The 15966-nt window shown below is 42.8% G+C and overlaps 1 protein-coding gene across 2 annotated transcripts in view; it reads left to right on the top strand.

Annotated features, from left to right (window-relative positions):
• SMIM24 (small integral membrane protein 24) overlaps nucleotides 1-15585 on the top strand; it is a 70982-nt gene extending 55397 nt beyond the window's left edge. Inside the window, exon 4 of one of the 2 annotated variants that reach the window (XM_069964525.1) lies at nucleotides 15287-15585. In XM_069964525.1, coding sequence (XP_069820626.1) covers nucleotides 15287-15428 — 142 coding nt within the window. In that variant the 3' untranslated portion in view covers nucleotides 15429-15585. The remainder of the gene's footprint in view (nucleotides 1-15286) is intronic. The other variant, XM_069964526.1, reaches the window with a different exon arrangement.
• The last annotated feature ends 381 nt before the right edge of the window (nucleotides 15586-15966 follow it).

Below are 15966 nucleotides of genomic sequence, written 5' to 3'. Positions count from 1 at the left end.
GGCTGAGGGTTCAGTGGTGTTGAGTAGCGACCGTGGGGTCTGTATAGCACTTGCTTGTACAATTGTTGTAGTAGGTGGTGGTAATGTGGAAACAATGTCCCTTTGATCTGAATCACGTTGGGAGTCAGGAGTTGCCTGTAATGTTAAGAGTCTTAAGAGAAAGAGTGACTGCCTCCTTTTCAGTAGACAAATTTGTGTCTGCGGCAAATAATGGCTGCACAGAGTTCACAGAAGAAGCAGCTGGTAGCTGAGGAGAGGGTGAAGGCACAGGAGGCAACGAGCAGGGAGATGACAGGGTGTCAGGAACGTCAGGGACTTTGTCTGGAGGAGTTTGCCGCACATCAGCTGGTGGGGTCGGAGGGAAGCTTTCCTTACCAGTACTACTGGAGGAAGAGAGCCGAGCAACCCCAGCTGATGGTGACATCAAGCCTTGTCCCTTAGAAGCCTTTATACGGGGTGCCGGCTGTTCGTCAGAGTCCTTCGAGTCAGTCTCCCAGGAAAGAAAGCGGCGGGTGTATGGGGAGGGAGTAGCTCCCGGGTTTCGGGAGCCTGAAGAAACAGCTGAATCCGCCGCTGCTGATGTGCGGGATGAGCGGGTTCTTGCGGGAGATGAGGCAGAGTACTGGCTCTGTAGGCGACGCTGCGGAGAGCAGCCAGCACCATCTTGCTTCAGCGAGGCCTGATTTCGGTCCGCACTGCTTGTAAGCTTGTCTCCTCTGTCTCTGCATGATGTTACGAGATCCCCGGGTAGTAATATAGGTCCGGTGACGGAAAGAGGCGCCTCTGGTAGAAGATTCCACTTGATAAAGCTGATAAAAGCTATGTCGGGCCGGAGCTCAGGCAAAATGCGTCCTTCCCCGACGGCTGCAGGCCACGCCCCCCCCCCCCCCCCGAAATATAGTTTAATAAATGCCGCCAACATAAAGTAGACATGTTGCTAATGCTATTTAATATATAATTTATGTGGCATAACCATTTTCTGTATAAGCAGAAAAGTTTTAAAGTTGGAAAAATGCATTTTGCAGTTATTTTGTTTTTTTTCATAAAGATTCGTTATAAGTATCGACTCCAATTTACAAGAAATGTGAAGTACAATATGGCACGAGAAAACAATCTCAGAATCAGCTGGATAGGTAAAAGCATGCCGAAGTTATTAATGAATAAAGTGAAACAGGTCATATTCATAAAATTTGCTCCGGTCCTTAAGGCCATTTCAGGCCCGGTCCTTAAGGGGTTAAAGCGTTTTTTTTTTTTTTTTGCAGAAATCAGTAGTATAAGCGATTTTAAGAAACCCTATAATAGGTATAAAAAGCCTCTTTCTGTACTCAAAAAGCAATCTCCCAGCCTCCCCCGCTCACTTCTTATCTGTGCATTATCAGTCAAACCCGTCTTCATTACAGAGAAGCCAGTGAAGACAAGTTCTGCTGTGTCCATTATATCCCTATGGAGGGGAAGGGGCCGAGGGATATGAGTGAGCAGGAAGAGGGAGACATGAAGGTCAGCTGTTTGTAGACTGTCTGGCCACCTAAAACGCTGGATTCAGGGGTCAGAAAGGTCAGTGCTTATCTAGGAACTTTCTGAGAGAAGATTGCAGGGTGTTGTGCTGTGCAGGACTGCTCCCTGCTCACTCACTGCTCTTAGCCCCTCCCCTCTCTGTAGCCACATAATAGACACAGAAATCCTGCTTCTTCTGAAGTCAGGGGGGAGCTAGAAAAACAGCTTTTTCAGTACAGAAGGAAACTCTTTTGGTAAATGAAACCTATTACAGAGTTTCTTAAAATCGCTTGTACTATAGATATTTATTGTTTTCAGAAAAATTACCCTGAAATGGAAGTGGAGTTGTGACCCACCCGGACTGTCAGTTTTGCCACCCACAGAATGGGGAGATGACCCAAGGACAGTGTAACTACTGTGTATGTGCTAGAGTAATAATCACTGAATCCTGGCATCATAAATAAACTCTTCTTTACTGAAGGAACACTAACTGACAATAGACTTCAGACTTGACTAGACAAGATCTGCGCTGAGAGCTTTAGAGGTAGAATAGTAGTGCTGATTTGGTTGCGTGCTGAGAAGTAGAGTAAGTTTAGAGTAGAAGAGAGGAGTTTGTCTTGAGAGTCCCAACCCAATTTAGAAATGTCCAAGGTAATTTATTCCCAAATCAGTCAGGCAACGCATTTCGGTGGGCACAATCCCACCTTTCTCAAGCCAACATAATGCATAGATAACAGGGTTTTTATAAGATAAATTACTTACATCATCCAAGAGAAGTTGCATGGATCTCGCCCCGGGCCGGAAGTGACGCATCGCACAGTAAACCGTAAGTCGTAAATGCCTTGCGTTCCATCAGTGCGTTCCACCCTGGACACGTATACCCAGGTCCTTGAGCTAACTGGATTCGGTCCGGAATTCGCTCTCAAGTATACATTATTGGAGCTAATATTTAGTGTGCTGTATTAGTGGCACACAATAGTGTATGGATGGATATAATTATCGGACCGGGAAGATCTCTTAGATCAACATATAGAAGGTGCTATCACATATAACATGTGGCATATATATAGCATTAGACATAATACAGTGATAAAATATTGTAAAAAGCAATTGCTTAAAAGGCAATCACATACGATTAAATCCATTAAAATAAAGCTGAAAGGGGGAGGGGGTTCATAAAATCATAAAACATAGCATTACATGATGACTAAAAATAGTCCATAAAAGAATACTAAAATAATTGCTTAAAAGGGGCTTCCATAAAAATACATTAATTCAAACTATTCACTCAGAGATGGACCCATACAGATGAATCATCTACTATAATATACGCGAACTGGAGAGAATGGAACCGCTGCACATCCCATCTATGGCTGATACTAATGCCGCTAGGCCTATATTAAAAATCAACACCAGAGTGTCTGTATATGAATTGATCAAGCCATATTGCCCCGTGTACCACCGCGCAGGTCCTCTGGTCAACACGGGTCCCTACGCTAACTCCACACCGTGTCGGTCAGCGACCGCCAACCCCGCAAAGCGTGCACGTGCAGGGAAGGGAGGCCATGGAACGGCCCTGCAACCCCAATGTCACAGGACCAGACCCAAAAAGCCCCACCAAAACCCAGCCAGCACCACCGGCGGGGAAGGCTGCCCCCAAACGAAACAAGTATGGATATGGTATTACATTTACCATTGCTGCTCTCACAGAATGGGGAAGACATAGGGTCCAGACATGTGAGCACAGGCATATCCTGCTAATTTTGGTTATGTGGGTCTTATAAAGGAGTGCTAGCTGTTCAGAGAGGGAGAACTGTAAAACACGAACTGGAGAGAATGGAACCGCTGCACATCCCATCTATGGCTGATACTAATGCTGCTAGGCCTATATTAAAAATCAACACCAGAGTGTCTGTATATGAATTGATCAAGCCATATTGCCCCGTGTACCACCGCGCAGGTCCTCTGGTCAACATGGGTCCCTACGCTAACTCCACACCGTGTCGGTCAGCGACCGCCAACCCCCAAAGCGTGCACGTGCAGGGAAGGGAGGCCATGGAACGGCCCTGCAACCCCAATGTCACAGGACCAGACCCAAAAAGCCCCACCAAAACCCAGCCAGCACCACCGGCGGGGAAGGCTGCCCCCAAACGACACAAGTATGGATATGGTATTACACTTACCATTGCTGCTCTCACAGAATGGGGAAGACATAGGGTCCAGACATGTGAGCACAGGCATATCCTGCTAATTTTGGTCATGTGGGTCTTATAAAGGAGTGCTAGCTGTTCAGAGAGGGAGAAATGTAAAACACGAACTGGAGAGAATGGAGAGCAGCAATGGTAAGTGTAATACCATATCCATACTTGTGTCGTTTGGGGGCAGCCTTCCCCGCCGGTGGTGCTGGCCGGGTTTTGGTGGGGCTTTTTGGGTCTGGTCCTGTGACATTGGGGTTGCAGGGCTGTTCCATGGCCTCCCTTCCCTGCATGTGCACGCTTTGCGGGGTTGGCGGTCGCTGACCGACACGGTGTGGAGTTAGCGTAGGGACCTGTGTGGACCAGAGGACCTGCGCGGTGGTACACGAGGCAATATGGCTTGATCAATTCATATACAGACACTCTGGTGTTGATTTTTAATATAGGCCTAGCGGCATTAGTATCAGCCATAGATGGGATGTGCAGCCGTTCCATTCTCTCCAGTTCGTATCTACTATAATATACTATACCCATATAGTTACATACAAAAACACCCAACTCCACATATGGAATACATAAATATGTCAAAATATATAAATATCTATCTAAAAAAAAAATATATATACACTCACCGGCCACTTTATTAGGTACACCTTTCCAACTGCACGTTACCACTTAATTTCTAATCAGACAATCACATGGCGGCAACTCAGTTCATTTAGGCATGTAGACATGGTCAAGACAATCTCCTGCAGTTTAAACCGAGCATCAGTATGGGGAAGAAAGGTGATTTGAGTGCCTTTGAATGTGGCATGGTTGTTGGTGCCAGAAGGGCTGGGCTGAGTATTTCAGAAACTGCTGATCTACTGGGATTTTCACGCACAACCATCTCTAGGGTTTACAGAGAAAGAAAAAACATCCAGTGAGCGGCAGTTCTGTGGGCGGAAATGCCTTGTTGATGCCAGAGGTCAGAGGAGAATGGGCAGACTGGTTCGAGCTGATAGAAAGGCAACAGTGACTCAAATAGCCAACCGTTACAACCAAGGTAGGCAGAAGAGCATCTCTGAACGCACAGTACGTCGAACTTTGAAGCAGATGGGCTACAGCAGCAGAAGACCACACCGGGTGCCACTCCTTTCAGCTACGAACAGGAAACTGAGGCTACAATTTGCACAAGCTCATCGAAATTGGACAGTAGAAGATTGGAAAAACGTTACCTGGTCTGATGAGTCTCGATTTCTGCTGCGACATTCGGATGGTAGGGTCAGAATTTGGCGTCAACAACATGAAAGCATGGATCCATCCTGCCTTGTATCAACGGTTCAGGCTGGTGGTGGTGGTGTCATGGTGTGGGCAATATTTTCTTGGCACTCTTTGGGCCCCTTGGTACCAATTGAGCATCGTTGCAATGCCACAGCCTACCTGAGTATTGTTGTTGACCATGTCCATCCCTTTATGACCACAATGTACCCAACATCTGATGGCTACTTTCAACAGGATAATGCGACATGTCATAAGCGGCAGTTCTGTGGGCGGAAATGCCTTGTTGATGCCAGAGGTCAGAGGAGAATGGGCAGACTGGTTCGAGCTGATAGAAAGGCAACAGTGACTCAAATAGCCAACCGTTACAACCAAGGTAGGCAGAAGAGCATCTCTGAACGCACAGTACGTCGAACTTTGAAGCAGATGGGCTACAGCAGCAGAAGACCACACCAGGTGCCACTCCTTTCAGCTACGAACAGGAAACTGAGGCTACAATTTGCACAAGCTCATCGAAATTGGACAGTAGAAGATTGGAAAAACGTTACCTGGTCTGATGAGTCTCGATTTCTGCTGCGACATTCGGATGGTAGGGTCAGAATTTGGCGTCAACAACATGAAAGCATGGATCCATCCTGCCTTGTATCAACAGTTCAGGCTGGTGGTGGTGGTGTCATGGTGTGGGCAATATTTTCTTGGCACTCTTTGGGCCCCTTGGTACCAATTGAGCATCGTTGCAACGCCACAGCCTACCTGAGTATTGTTGTTGACCATGTCCATCCCTTTATGACCACAATGTACCCAACATCTGATGGCTACTTTCAACAGGATAATGCGACATGTCATAAAGCTAGCATCATCTCAGACTGGTTTCTTGAACATGACAATGAGTTCACTGTACTCAAATGGCCTCCACAGTCACCAGATCTCAATCCAATAGAGCATCTTTGGGATGTGGTGGAACGGGAGATTCGCATCATGGATGTACAGCCGACAAATCTGCGGCAACTGTGTGATGCCATCATGTCAATATGGACCAAAATCTCTGAGGAATGCTTCCAGCACCTTGTTGAATCTATGCCACGAAGAATTGAGGCAGTTCTGAAGGCAAAAGGGGGTCCAACCCGTTACTAGCATGGTGTACCTAATAAAGTATAAGTAAGTATACGTATGAAGTATAAGTAAGAAGTTAAAATACCTGCTCCAAAGATTCATTTAACCCATGAGGATTCAACGAATTCATCTGAAAAATCCAATACATTTCTTAGTGGCAGAGGCTCCTGTAGTTTTCATTTGGAATTCGGGTAAGCAACAATTTAGGATTGCTGTCATGAGCTTCTGAGAAGTGCCTAGAAACGCTATGTATTTGATATTTATGGCATATATTAAACCTGTGTTTATTTAGTCTTTGTCGTAATGTATTTTTTGTGCATCCAATATATTTTAAATTACATGGGCATTCTAATATCTAAATTACAAAACTCAAGTTACATGTCAAATGTTGTTTGATAGTGAAAGGGGCATCTTCCTCTGGTAAATTTACAACGTTGGCTACCACATCTAAAACTACCTGGTTCTGGCAGTTTGAATAGTTGAATCCTATATGTATATACAGAGTGGTCAAAAAAAATGTATCCACTGTTTAAAAGTCCATAACTTGCAAACTCATTGACAGAGTTGTCTCATATTTGGTGAAAGTGTAGCTTAAAGTCCAACTTAAAGATATCACTGTAGGTGTTCGAAATGGTCACCATTCACATCCACACACAAACGATGCCGCCGAACTGCAGCACGAACTACTGACTGCAACATGTTCAGTTCGATATTTGCACATGAATGAACGATGGATTCTCGAAGTTCATCCAATGTGCGTGGCTTTTGTCGATAAACGACGTCCTTTAGTGTTCCCCATAGGTAAAAGTCCAGAGGAGTTAAGTCTGGGGAACGTGGTGGATACTCCACAGCACCTCTATGGCCTATCCTTCTTCCTGGTAGATTTTCGAGATACGCCCTAACACGATTTTGGTAGTGGGCTGGGGCACCATCTTGTTGAAAGTAAAATCTTCCGTTTCCATACAGGTCTCGGATGGCAGGTAAAATGAATGTCTGAAGCTCATGAAGGTACACCTCACAGGTGACTGTGCCGTCAAAGAAGAATGGCCCAATCAAGCCCCGATACGACAACCCACACCACACATTTACTCCTGGCAAATTCACGGCTTTGTCGACATGGACGTTCGGATTTTCAGCGGCCCAGTAGATGTAATTGTGGCGATTTACTCGATCATCTCTGCAAACTCGTCATTGTTGCGCACCATATTGTTAATCCACTCGCAGTACTCCATTCTACAATCTGGGTTGTCCTCGTTCATTGCTTGTAGCAATCGTGGGTATAACACTTCCACTTTGCTGTCTTCAAAATTCGCCGAACACTTGAGCGACTCACTCCAGTTTCACGGACACACTGTCTCAAAGACTTCTGTAGTAAGCGAGTGAATTGTTGTAATACACGACGGGAGTTAGCTGGACTTGTTACTGTTACAGGTCGTCCAGATCGTTGTTTGTGTACATCTTTAGGCTATGTTCACACTACGTATATTTGAGGCTGTATGTTTGAGGCTGTATAGCAACCAAAACAAGGAGTGGATTAAAAACACAGAAAGGCTCTGTTCACATAATGTTGTAATTGAGTGGATGGACGTCATTTAATGGCAAATATGTGCTGTTATTTTAACACAACGGCTGTTGTATTGAAATAATGGAAGTTATTTACCGTTATATGGCGGCCATCCACTCAGTTACAACATTATGTGAACAGAGCCTTTCTGTGTTTTCAATCGACTCCTGGTTTTGGTTGCTATGAGGACCTGACATGAGGACCAAATACAGCCTCAAATATACATAGTGTGAACCCAGCCTCAACACAGCCTTCAGCTTCAAATTTGTTTCGAATGCGACGAATCGTTAAACGTGTCGTTGGCTCTGTTTATACTCATTTCGCCATTGCCCTTGAACCTCATTAATGTTTTTGTACTTAAAACACCACTTCAAAACTAACTTCCTTTTATCCAATGTAAGCCTTGCGCCAGCCATGTTTACTCGAGTAACTAGATGCAACTACGAACACAACACAGACTATCCGGCGACTGTCATCTGACAAAACAATACAACGCTTGTGTGGTGACCGCCAGAACTACAAACTAGTACACTACCAAATATGAGACAATTCCGTCAATTAGTTTGCAAGTTATGGACTTTTAAACAGTGGATACATTTTTTTTTGGGCCACTCTGTAGTTAGGTTCAAAAATACTACTTCTGCATTACTAATATAACTGGTCAACTCAAGACCCCAATTATTTGCATTAAGATTACCAACAAAATCAGAAAATCCCTTCATATTTCCCTCCCACACTAAAATAATATCATCAATGTATCGCTTATAAAAGACAACATTAGGGTGGTGTAACTGTCTTTCGAATGCTCCCATGTATAAATTTGCAAAGCATGGGGCAAATTTGGTCCCCATGGCAGTCCCACACATTTTTATAAACTTTTTATTGTAAGTGAAATAATTATGAGTTAAAACGAATAAAATGGCTTCCAAAATAAAATCCCTTTGTCTAGTGGGCATTAGGGGATCCTCCTTTAGAAATGATTCCACACCTTGAATGCCTCTCCCATGAGGGATATGGCTATAAAGGGAGACGACATCCAGTGTGGCTCAAATATAGTTGTCTTTCCAAGTGAAACAAGTAAGGAGGTGGTTAGTATCCTTTAAATAAGCTGGTAAGAATACTACAAATGTCTGGAGTTGGCGATCAATATATACTGAATGATTGCCCGTCACCGAGCCCATACTAGCAATGATGGGCCTTCCTGGGGGTGTTTTTCTACATTTATGGATTTGGGGCAAAAAAATAAAAGTATGGTATAGTCGGTCTATAGTATAAATATAATGTTTTTCTTTACCCATAGTCTTAAACTTCCTCATCACTTTATTATAAAAGTCCTCTAAAAAGGGACCTTTGATTTAGATTTGAGCCTAAGGTCAGTAGTAGTTTGGTCTTCCTCTATAACACAATTTCATCTAAATTGACATAATTACAAACATCAGAATCATCATTAATAATAATGGGGGTACAGTTTACTGCAGTCCCTAAAGTTTTTAAAGTGAAATGTCTCTTCAATGTAAGTTTACGGATAAATTGAGTTGTTTGTTGACCTCAATCAAAGAAATTAAACCCACTGGTGGGACGAAATGAGAGACCTTTACTTAGAACACTAGTTTCATGTGATGTTAATATGTGTTGCGAGAGGTTAAAAATCACTTTAGTGCAGTGTTTCTCAACCCCAGTCCTCAAAACCCACCAACAGGTCATGTTTTGAGGATATCCCATACAACGAACTTCTGTGGCAGTTACTAGTGCACTGACTATAATTATAGTGAAATCCTCAAAACATGACCTGTTGGTGGGTCTTGAGGACTGGAGTTGAAAAACACTGCTTTAGTGGTTAAACTAGTGGGGTCATTGGCTTTGGAGCATGTTAAGCGTTTAATTTCTGTACAATATCCCTCATGGGAGGGGCATTCAAGCTATGGCACTATCCATCATGGGAGGGGCATTCAAGCTGAGGCAATATCCCTTATGGGAGGGGCATTCAAGCTGTGGAATCATTTCTAAAGGAGAAACCCCTAATGCCTCACACTGGATGTCGCCTCCCTTTATAGCAATATCCCTCATGGGAGGGGCATTCAAGCTGTGGAATAATTTCTAAAGAAGGATCCCCTAATGCCGACTAGACAAAGGGATTTTATTTTGGAAGCCATTTTATTCGTTTTAACTCATAATTATTTCACTTACAATAAAAAATTTTTATACAAACGTGCGGGACCACCATGGGGACCAAATTTTGCCCCATGCTTTGCAAATTTATACATGGGAGCATTCGAAAGACAGTTACACCACCCTAGTGTTGTCTTTAATAAGCGATACATTGATGATATTATTTTACTGTGGGAGGGAAATATGGAGGGATTATCCGATTTTGTTGACCAGTTATATCAGTTATAAAGAAGTATTTTTGACCAGTTATATCAGTTATAAAGAAGTATTTTTGGACCTAACTACATACATAGAGGATTCCACTATTCAAACTGCCACAGGCTTTAAAGAGGTAGATGCCAACAGTTACCTCGACTATAATAGTTGTCACCTTAATAGCTGGAAGAATAACATACCATTTGTGCAAATGAAAAGAATTAGGCGCAATTGTGGTACTAATGTAAGGTGCGAGGAGCAACTTTCTATACTCTGCAATAGATTAGCTCGTGACAGAGCATTGAATTTTAACCAAGATGCTTGTCTCCTACCATCACAAAGTAAGAGAGAGGAGAAAGAAAGAGGAACATTTTTTGTAACTAAATATAATGCCTGCCACATGAACAGAAAAAAAGTGCTACGTAATAACTGGGGGATCCTAAAAAGTAACCCGGTTTTGAAGGATCTGATTCTAGATAGGAGCAAAACAGTAAAAAATTATATGGCTCCATCTATCCCTAAAACTTCAAAAAAGACATTTGACATGTAATTCGAGTTTTGTAATTTACATGTTAGAATGCCCATGTAATTTGAAATATACAGTATTGGATGCACAAAAAATACATTACGACAAAGACTAAATAAACACAGGTTTAACATATGTCATAAATATCAAAAACATAGCGTTTCAAGGCACTTCTCAGAAGCTCATGATAGCAATCCTAAATTGTTGCGTATCACAGTGATAGAGAGAATTCCAAATTAAAACTACATAAATCTCTGACACAAAGAAATGTATTGGATTTTTCAGATGAATTCGTTGAAGCCTCATGGGTTAAATGAATCTTTGGAGCAGCTATTTTAAAGTGACACTGTCACCCCCTTTTTGCATTCTGACTCCTCTACAAAGGTGTAAAGGGTACATTAAGCAGTTTTCATACCTTATTTTACATCATATGTCATGAAAAAAGTGATCTTTTACCATCTACAGATTGTGCAAAGTGGATGGGGCTTCAAGTCAACGCCGCCACTTAGCCGTGCCCACAGCACCACCATAGGCCCAACCCCTCCATGACGTCATTGGCACATAGGCCTTGCCCCTTCAACGCCCATTGCTATGGGCCGACTTAGAGGGGGTGGGGCCTAGACCTTTAGGCCAGCCTGTTCCAATGGTTTGCGAGGGGGCGGGGCCTATGTGGCAATGACGTAATGGAGGGGCAGGGCCCTCAGGTGATGCTGTAGGTGGGATTAAGTAGCACAGTTTTTGTGAAGTCCTCCCACTTAGCACAATCTGCAGATGGTAAAAGATCACTTTTTACTTAAACAAGCACCATGAAGTATGATATAAAATAAGGATTATCTCAGTTTAAATATATATTTTTAAATAGATATTTATATATTTTGATGTATTTATGTATTCCAAATGTGGAGTTGGGTGTTTTTGTATGTAACTATATAGGTATAGTATATTATAGTAGATGATTAGTTTAATATGTGTGGGTCCATCTCTGAATGAATAGTTTTAATTCATGTATTTTTATGAAAGCCCCTTTTAAGCAATTATTTTTTGGAGTTATTCTCTTTTGAATTTAGTATTCTTTTATGGACTATTTTTAGTCATCATATAATGCTATGTTTTATGATTCTATGATTTCCCCACCCCTTCCCCTTTTTCTGCTTAATTATAATGGATTTCATTGTATGTGATTGCCTTTTAAGCAATGGCTTTTTATATTATTTTATCACTCTATTATGTCTAATGCTATATATATATATGCCATATGTTATATGTGATAGCACCTTCTATATGTTGATCTAAGAGATCTCCCCGGTCCGATAATTATATACATCCATACACTATTGTGTGCCACTAATACAGCGCACTACATATTAGCTCCAATGTCTACTTTAGAGCGAATTCTGGATCAAATCTGGTTAGCTCTAGGACCTGGGTATACGTGTCCAGGGTGAATTTCTGACTTCTGGTTTGCCGTGCGATGCATCACCTCTGGCTCGGCGCGAGATCCGTGCAACTTCTCTTGGATGGTGTAAGTATTTTTTAATAAAAGCACTGTTATCTATGCATTATGTTGGCTTGAGAAAAGTTGGATTGTGCCCACCGAAATGCGTTGCCTGACTGATTTGGGAATAAATTACCTTGGATTATCAACGTGCCCAGTGTGACATGGCTGCCACGGGTGTACATTGAACGTCCTGATGGGCGTCAGGTCTGAACTTATTGGCCTTTCCCCCCTAGTGAAGTAAGTGGAGCTAACTTATTTAATGTTCTCTACACTTATGATTTGATTGGTTTAGGTTTCTGGGCGCTGTTGCTTTTTTCTATGCTTATCCTATCCCTTACTGGTGTGGATCCACCCCAGGTTTTCAATTGAGCGCCCTCTACTGATGGATGTTCCTTTGGAATGGAAACCGACACCTATACCTCTTTGTAATGTGTGTTATGTATGTGAATGGCCCCCTTCCCTGTTTTCCTCCTCACCCACGCTAGACCTGCAAGTGTTGGTGCATTATACTTACCGCATTCGTGTCGACCCCCGTCCGCCATCTTGTGACAATGACATCGTCTTCGGGAGGCAGGCCGAACCGCTCCATCCGTCCTTCATGCCGGCCCCCCTATGCTGCTCAGCCGCGAATGGCCGAGCATAGCTGTGCTTAGCCATTCGCGGCTGAGTTGCTGGTGACACGGCAGAGGGGGGCCGGCATGAGGGACGGATGGAGCGGTTAGGCCGGCTTCCCGAAGACGACGTCATTGTCACAAGATGGCGGACGGGGGTAGACACAAATGCGGTAAGTATAATGCACCAACACTTCCGGGTCTAGCGTGGGTGGGGGGAAACACGGGGAAGGGCGCCATTCACATACATAACACACATTACAAAGTTGTATAACTTTGTAATGTGTGTTATTTTGTGAATAAATGTTTAGCGCTGCACTACCCCTTTAAAGGGGTTGTCCGGGATTTTTCAATAAACTAGCATTGCATTGACCTCTGTGGGTGTTGCATATTCAACATACACTTCTATTTTTTATTTAGAGTGCTTATTGTGTTCTCAGGCTCAGTCACATGATCATTCTGCCTGTGTTTTCTTTACTTCCTGTGATGTCCTGTTCCCTTTTTGTTTCCTGTTCCTGCCAGTGAGGGAACAGTGAGTCATCAGATGGGTGTGGTTATGCATCCCACATTTTTTTAGCCACAACCCTAACATGTAACATCTGAGCCCAGAAGAAACTGCAGCAGGACAGCAGGACAGACTACAATCTCTACTGCAGCTTAGGTTGGAGCGATAAACAGTAAATAAAGGAACTATAGGGGTGATTTATCAAAACTTGTGTAGAGGAACAGGAAAGCAGTCACCCATAGCAAGCAGTCAGATTCTAGGATTCATTTTCAAGGTCTTTTTAAAAATGAAAGAAGCAATCTGATTGGTTGCTATGGGTAACTGCTCCCCTGCACAGGCTTTGCTAAATCTTCCCCTATATTGTTACTATTGTACTGTAAGGATGTACAGTGTTAGGGCAGTGCTGCTGCTGTCTGTAATATGGAGAGGAGAGATGCTACTGTGTGTAATATGGAGAGGAGAGAGGCTACTTCACCTCATGCCAGTCACTATTATATCTATTTCTTGCTGAGGTAGCAGAATCCTGCCTCATTGAGACCCCGCCCACCAGTAGGATGGTTACTGTAGTGCATATTAGAGATGAGCGAACCCGCCGGCTGTATCCTAGTTTTCCAGGCGGTCCTCCAGCTGTATCCACCCGCTGCACGGAGCCTGCAGACAGCGGGAATCAGACACCAAGAGTTCTGGTTCATATGAACCAGAAATCCAGGGGGTTCACTCATATCTAGTGTATATGTTATCCAGGACTACAACTCCTAACATGTACATGTGGGCTGGGGTTTGTAGTCCTAAAACAGATAAAAGAGTGAAAAAACGCTTATAACGGTTTTATTTTTTCACCTACGGGGCTGTATGGGGTGTCATTTTTTCCGCCATGATCTCTAGTTTTTATTAATACCATATTTGTGAAGATCGGACGTTTTGATCACTTTTTATTGATTTTTTAAAATATATAATGTAACATAAAATCGGTAATCTGCGCACTTTTCCCCCTCTTTTCGTGTACGCCGTTTACCGGTCACAATGACGCTTGTTATATTTTAATAGATCGGACAATTACGCACGCTACGGTATATTATATGTTTATCTATTTATTCATTTTTATATGTTTTATTTATATAATGGGAAAGGGGGGTGATTTAGACTTTTATTGGGGGAGGGGTTTTGGGGTAGTGTGTTAGTGTTTTGAACTTTTTTTTTTTTACACTTTTGAAGTCCCTTTGGGGGACTTTTACATCCAGTACTTAGATTTCTACACTGATGAATGCTATACCATAGGCATAGCATTGATCAGTGTTATCGGCGATCTGCTCATTGAGCCTGCCTGTGCAGGCTCAGTGTAGCAGATCGCCGATCGGACCGCACGGAGGCAGGTAAGAGACCTCCGGCAGTCCGTTTCAACGATCGGGACCCCCGCAGTCACACTGCGGGGGTCCCGATCGGTAAGTGACAGGGGACTCCCCCTGTCACTTACACTTAAACGCCGCGGTCGCGGCGTTTAAGGGGTTAATGACACGCGGCAGCGCGATCGCTGCAGCGTGTCATTACCGGTGAGGTCCCGGCTGCTGATTGCAGCCGGCCCCCACCTGCTATGAAGCGCGCTCCGCTCCGTAGCGCGCTCCGTAGCGCGCTTCATAGCGGGAAAAACACCCAGGACGTAAGGTTACGTCATGGGTCGTCTGAGGACAGACTTCCATGACGTAACCCTACGTCCAGGGTCGTCTAGGGGTTAAACAAAATGGATACAGAAAACAAATAAATAATTTTTTTCCTTGACACAAATTTTAAATCCATGGAATAAAAAGTTGTAGTTTAGTTCACAGTGTAAACTAAAGCATGATTTTAAATTGAAAATAATTAGACATGTATTACACTGTTTTCACACAGACCTTACCCACTCCTAAATGATTTGATTAGACATTACTTTCATTTTCTGCAAGGGAAATGCATGGTCATATGAAGCTGATTGCCAGTACAGCTTTCAGAGAAGGGGTTCCAGCTCTGCTCAGGGTGGGAGCAGCTTATAAATACAGTGGACCAAGGGTGCTTTGCTTTTTCAATACATTTCTTTAGTCATTTGGCAAAACCGCGTGCACTGCATATGTTCAATACTATATTTACATATCTTATCTTGGGTTAATGTTTACAATTTACAGTGTTCACATGAATGTCTACGAAAATAATGGTCTTGACGAAGAAGAATTTGAAACCAAGCTACAACAACATGAAGGAAACAAGAAAGCTATGGGGAAGTGGGATGAAAAAGAAAATGATGAATCAAAGGCCACACCAATGTGATCTTTCTGACACTTCAGTATCATTATTCTAATCTCAAAAATATATATATTTCCTGCAGATTTGTTTAATTAGATCATGTAGTCTTGTTGAAACATATAGTAAGAATGTCATCCTATAAGTGTTACATAAAAAAAATTAAAAATTAATTTTTAATAAAGCCATGTTCTGTGATTCTGTGTTTAGTTCAAAAACTGTGGGTCCTCCATTCCGCAAACAGACACTAGTGTCTTTTAAATAAATAACCACTTTTACTTTTGCTTTAAACAAAAGACGTTACCCAACTGAAACATGTTAGTGATCAAATTTATTGATTGTTTGACTGTTTAAATTGAATTACAATTAAAATTAAATAAATTTGAGTTTATACTTAAAGTTAAATAAATTAAACTTTAAAATGCAATGCCGCATTTACAGGCGTGGAATTCCCACTGCGGAATTCCGCCTGCCTCACTGGTAAGTATAGAGCGCCTCCGCTCACATCGGCTGTCATTTCTTAACAGGGAGCCATGTAGAGCGGAGATGCCCAATACTTAACATT

The sequence above is a fragment of the Dendropsophus ebraccatus genome, chromosome 3 (genome assembly GCF_027789765.1).
Source record: "Dendropsophus ebraccatus isolate aDenEbr1 chromosome 3, aDenEbr1.pat, whole genome shotgun sequence".
NCBI classification, from domain to species: Eukaryota; Metazoa; Chordata; class Amphibia; order Anura; family Hylidae; genus Dendropsophus; species Dendropsophus ebraccatus.
Note: the sequence above shows the minus strand (reverse complement) of the source record. Positions and strands in the feature narration are given on the sequence as shown.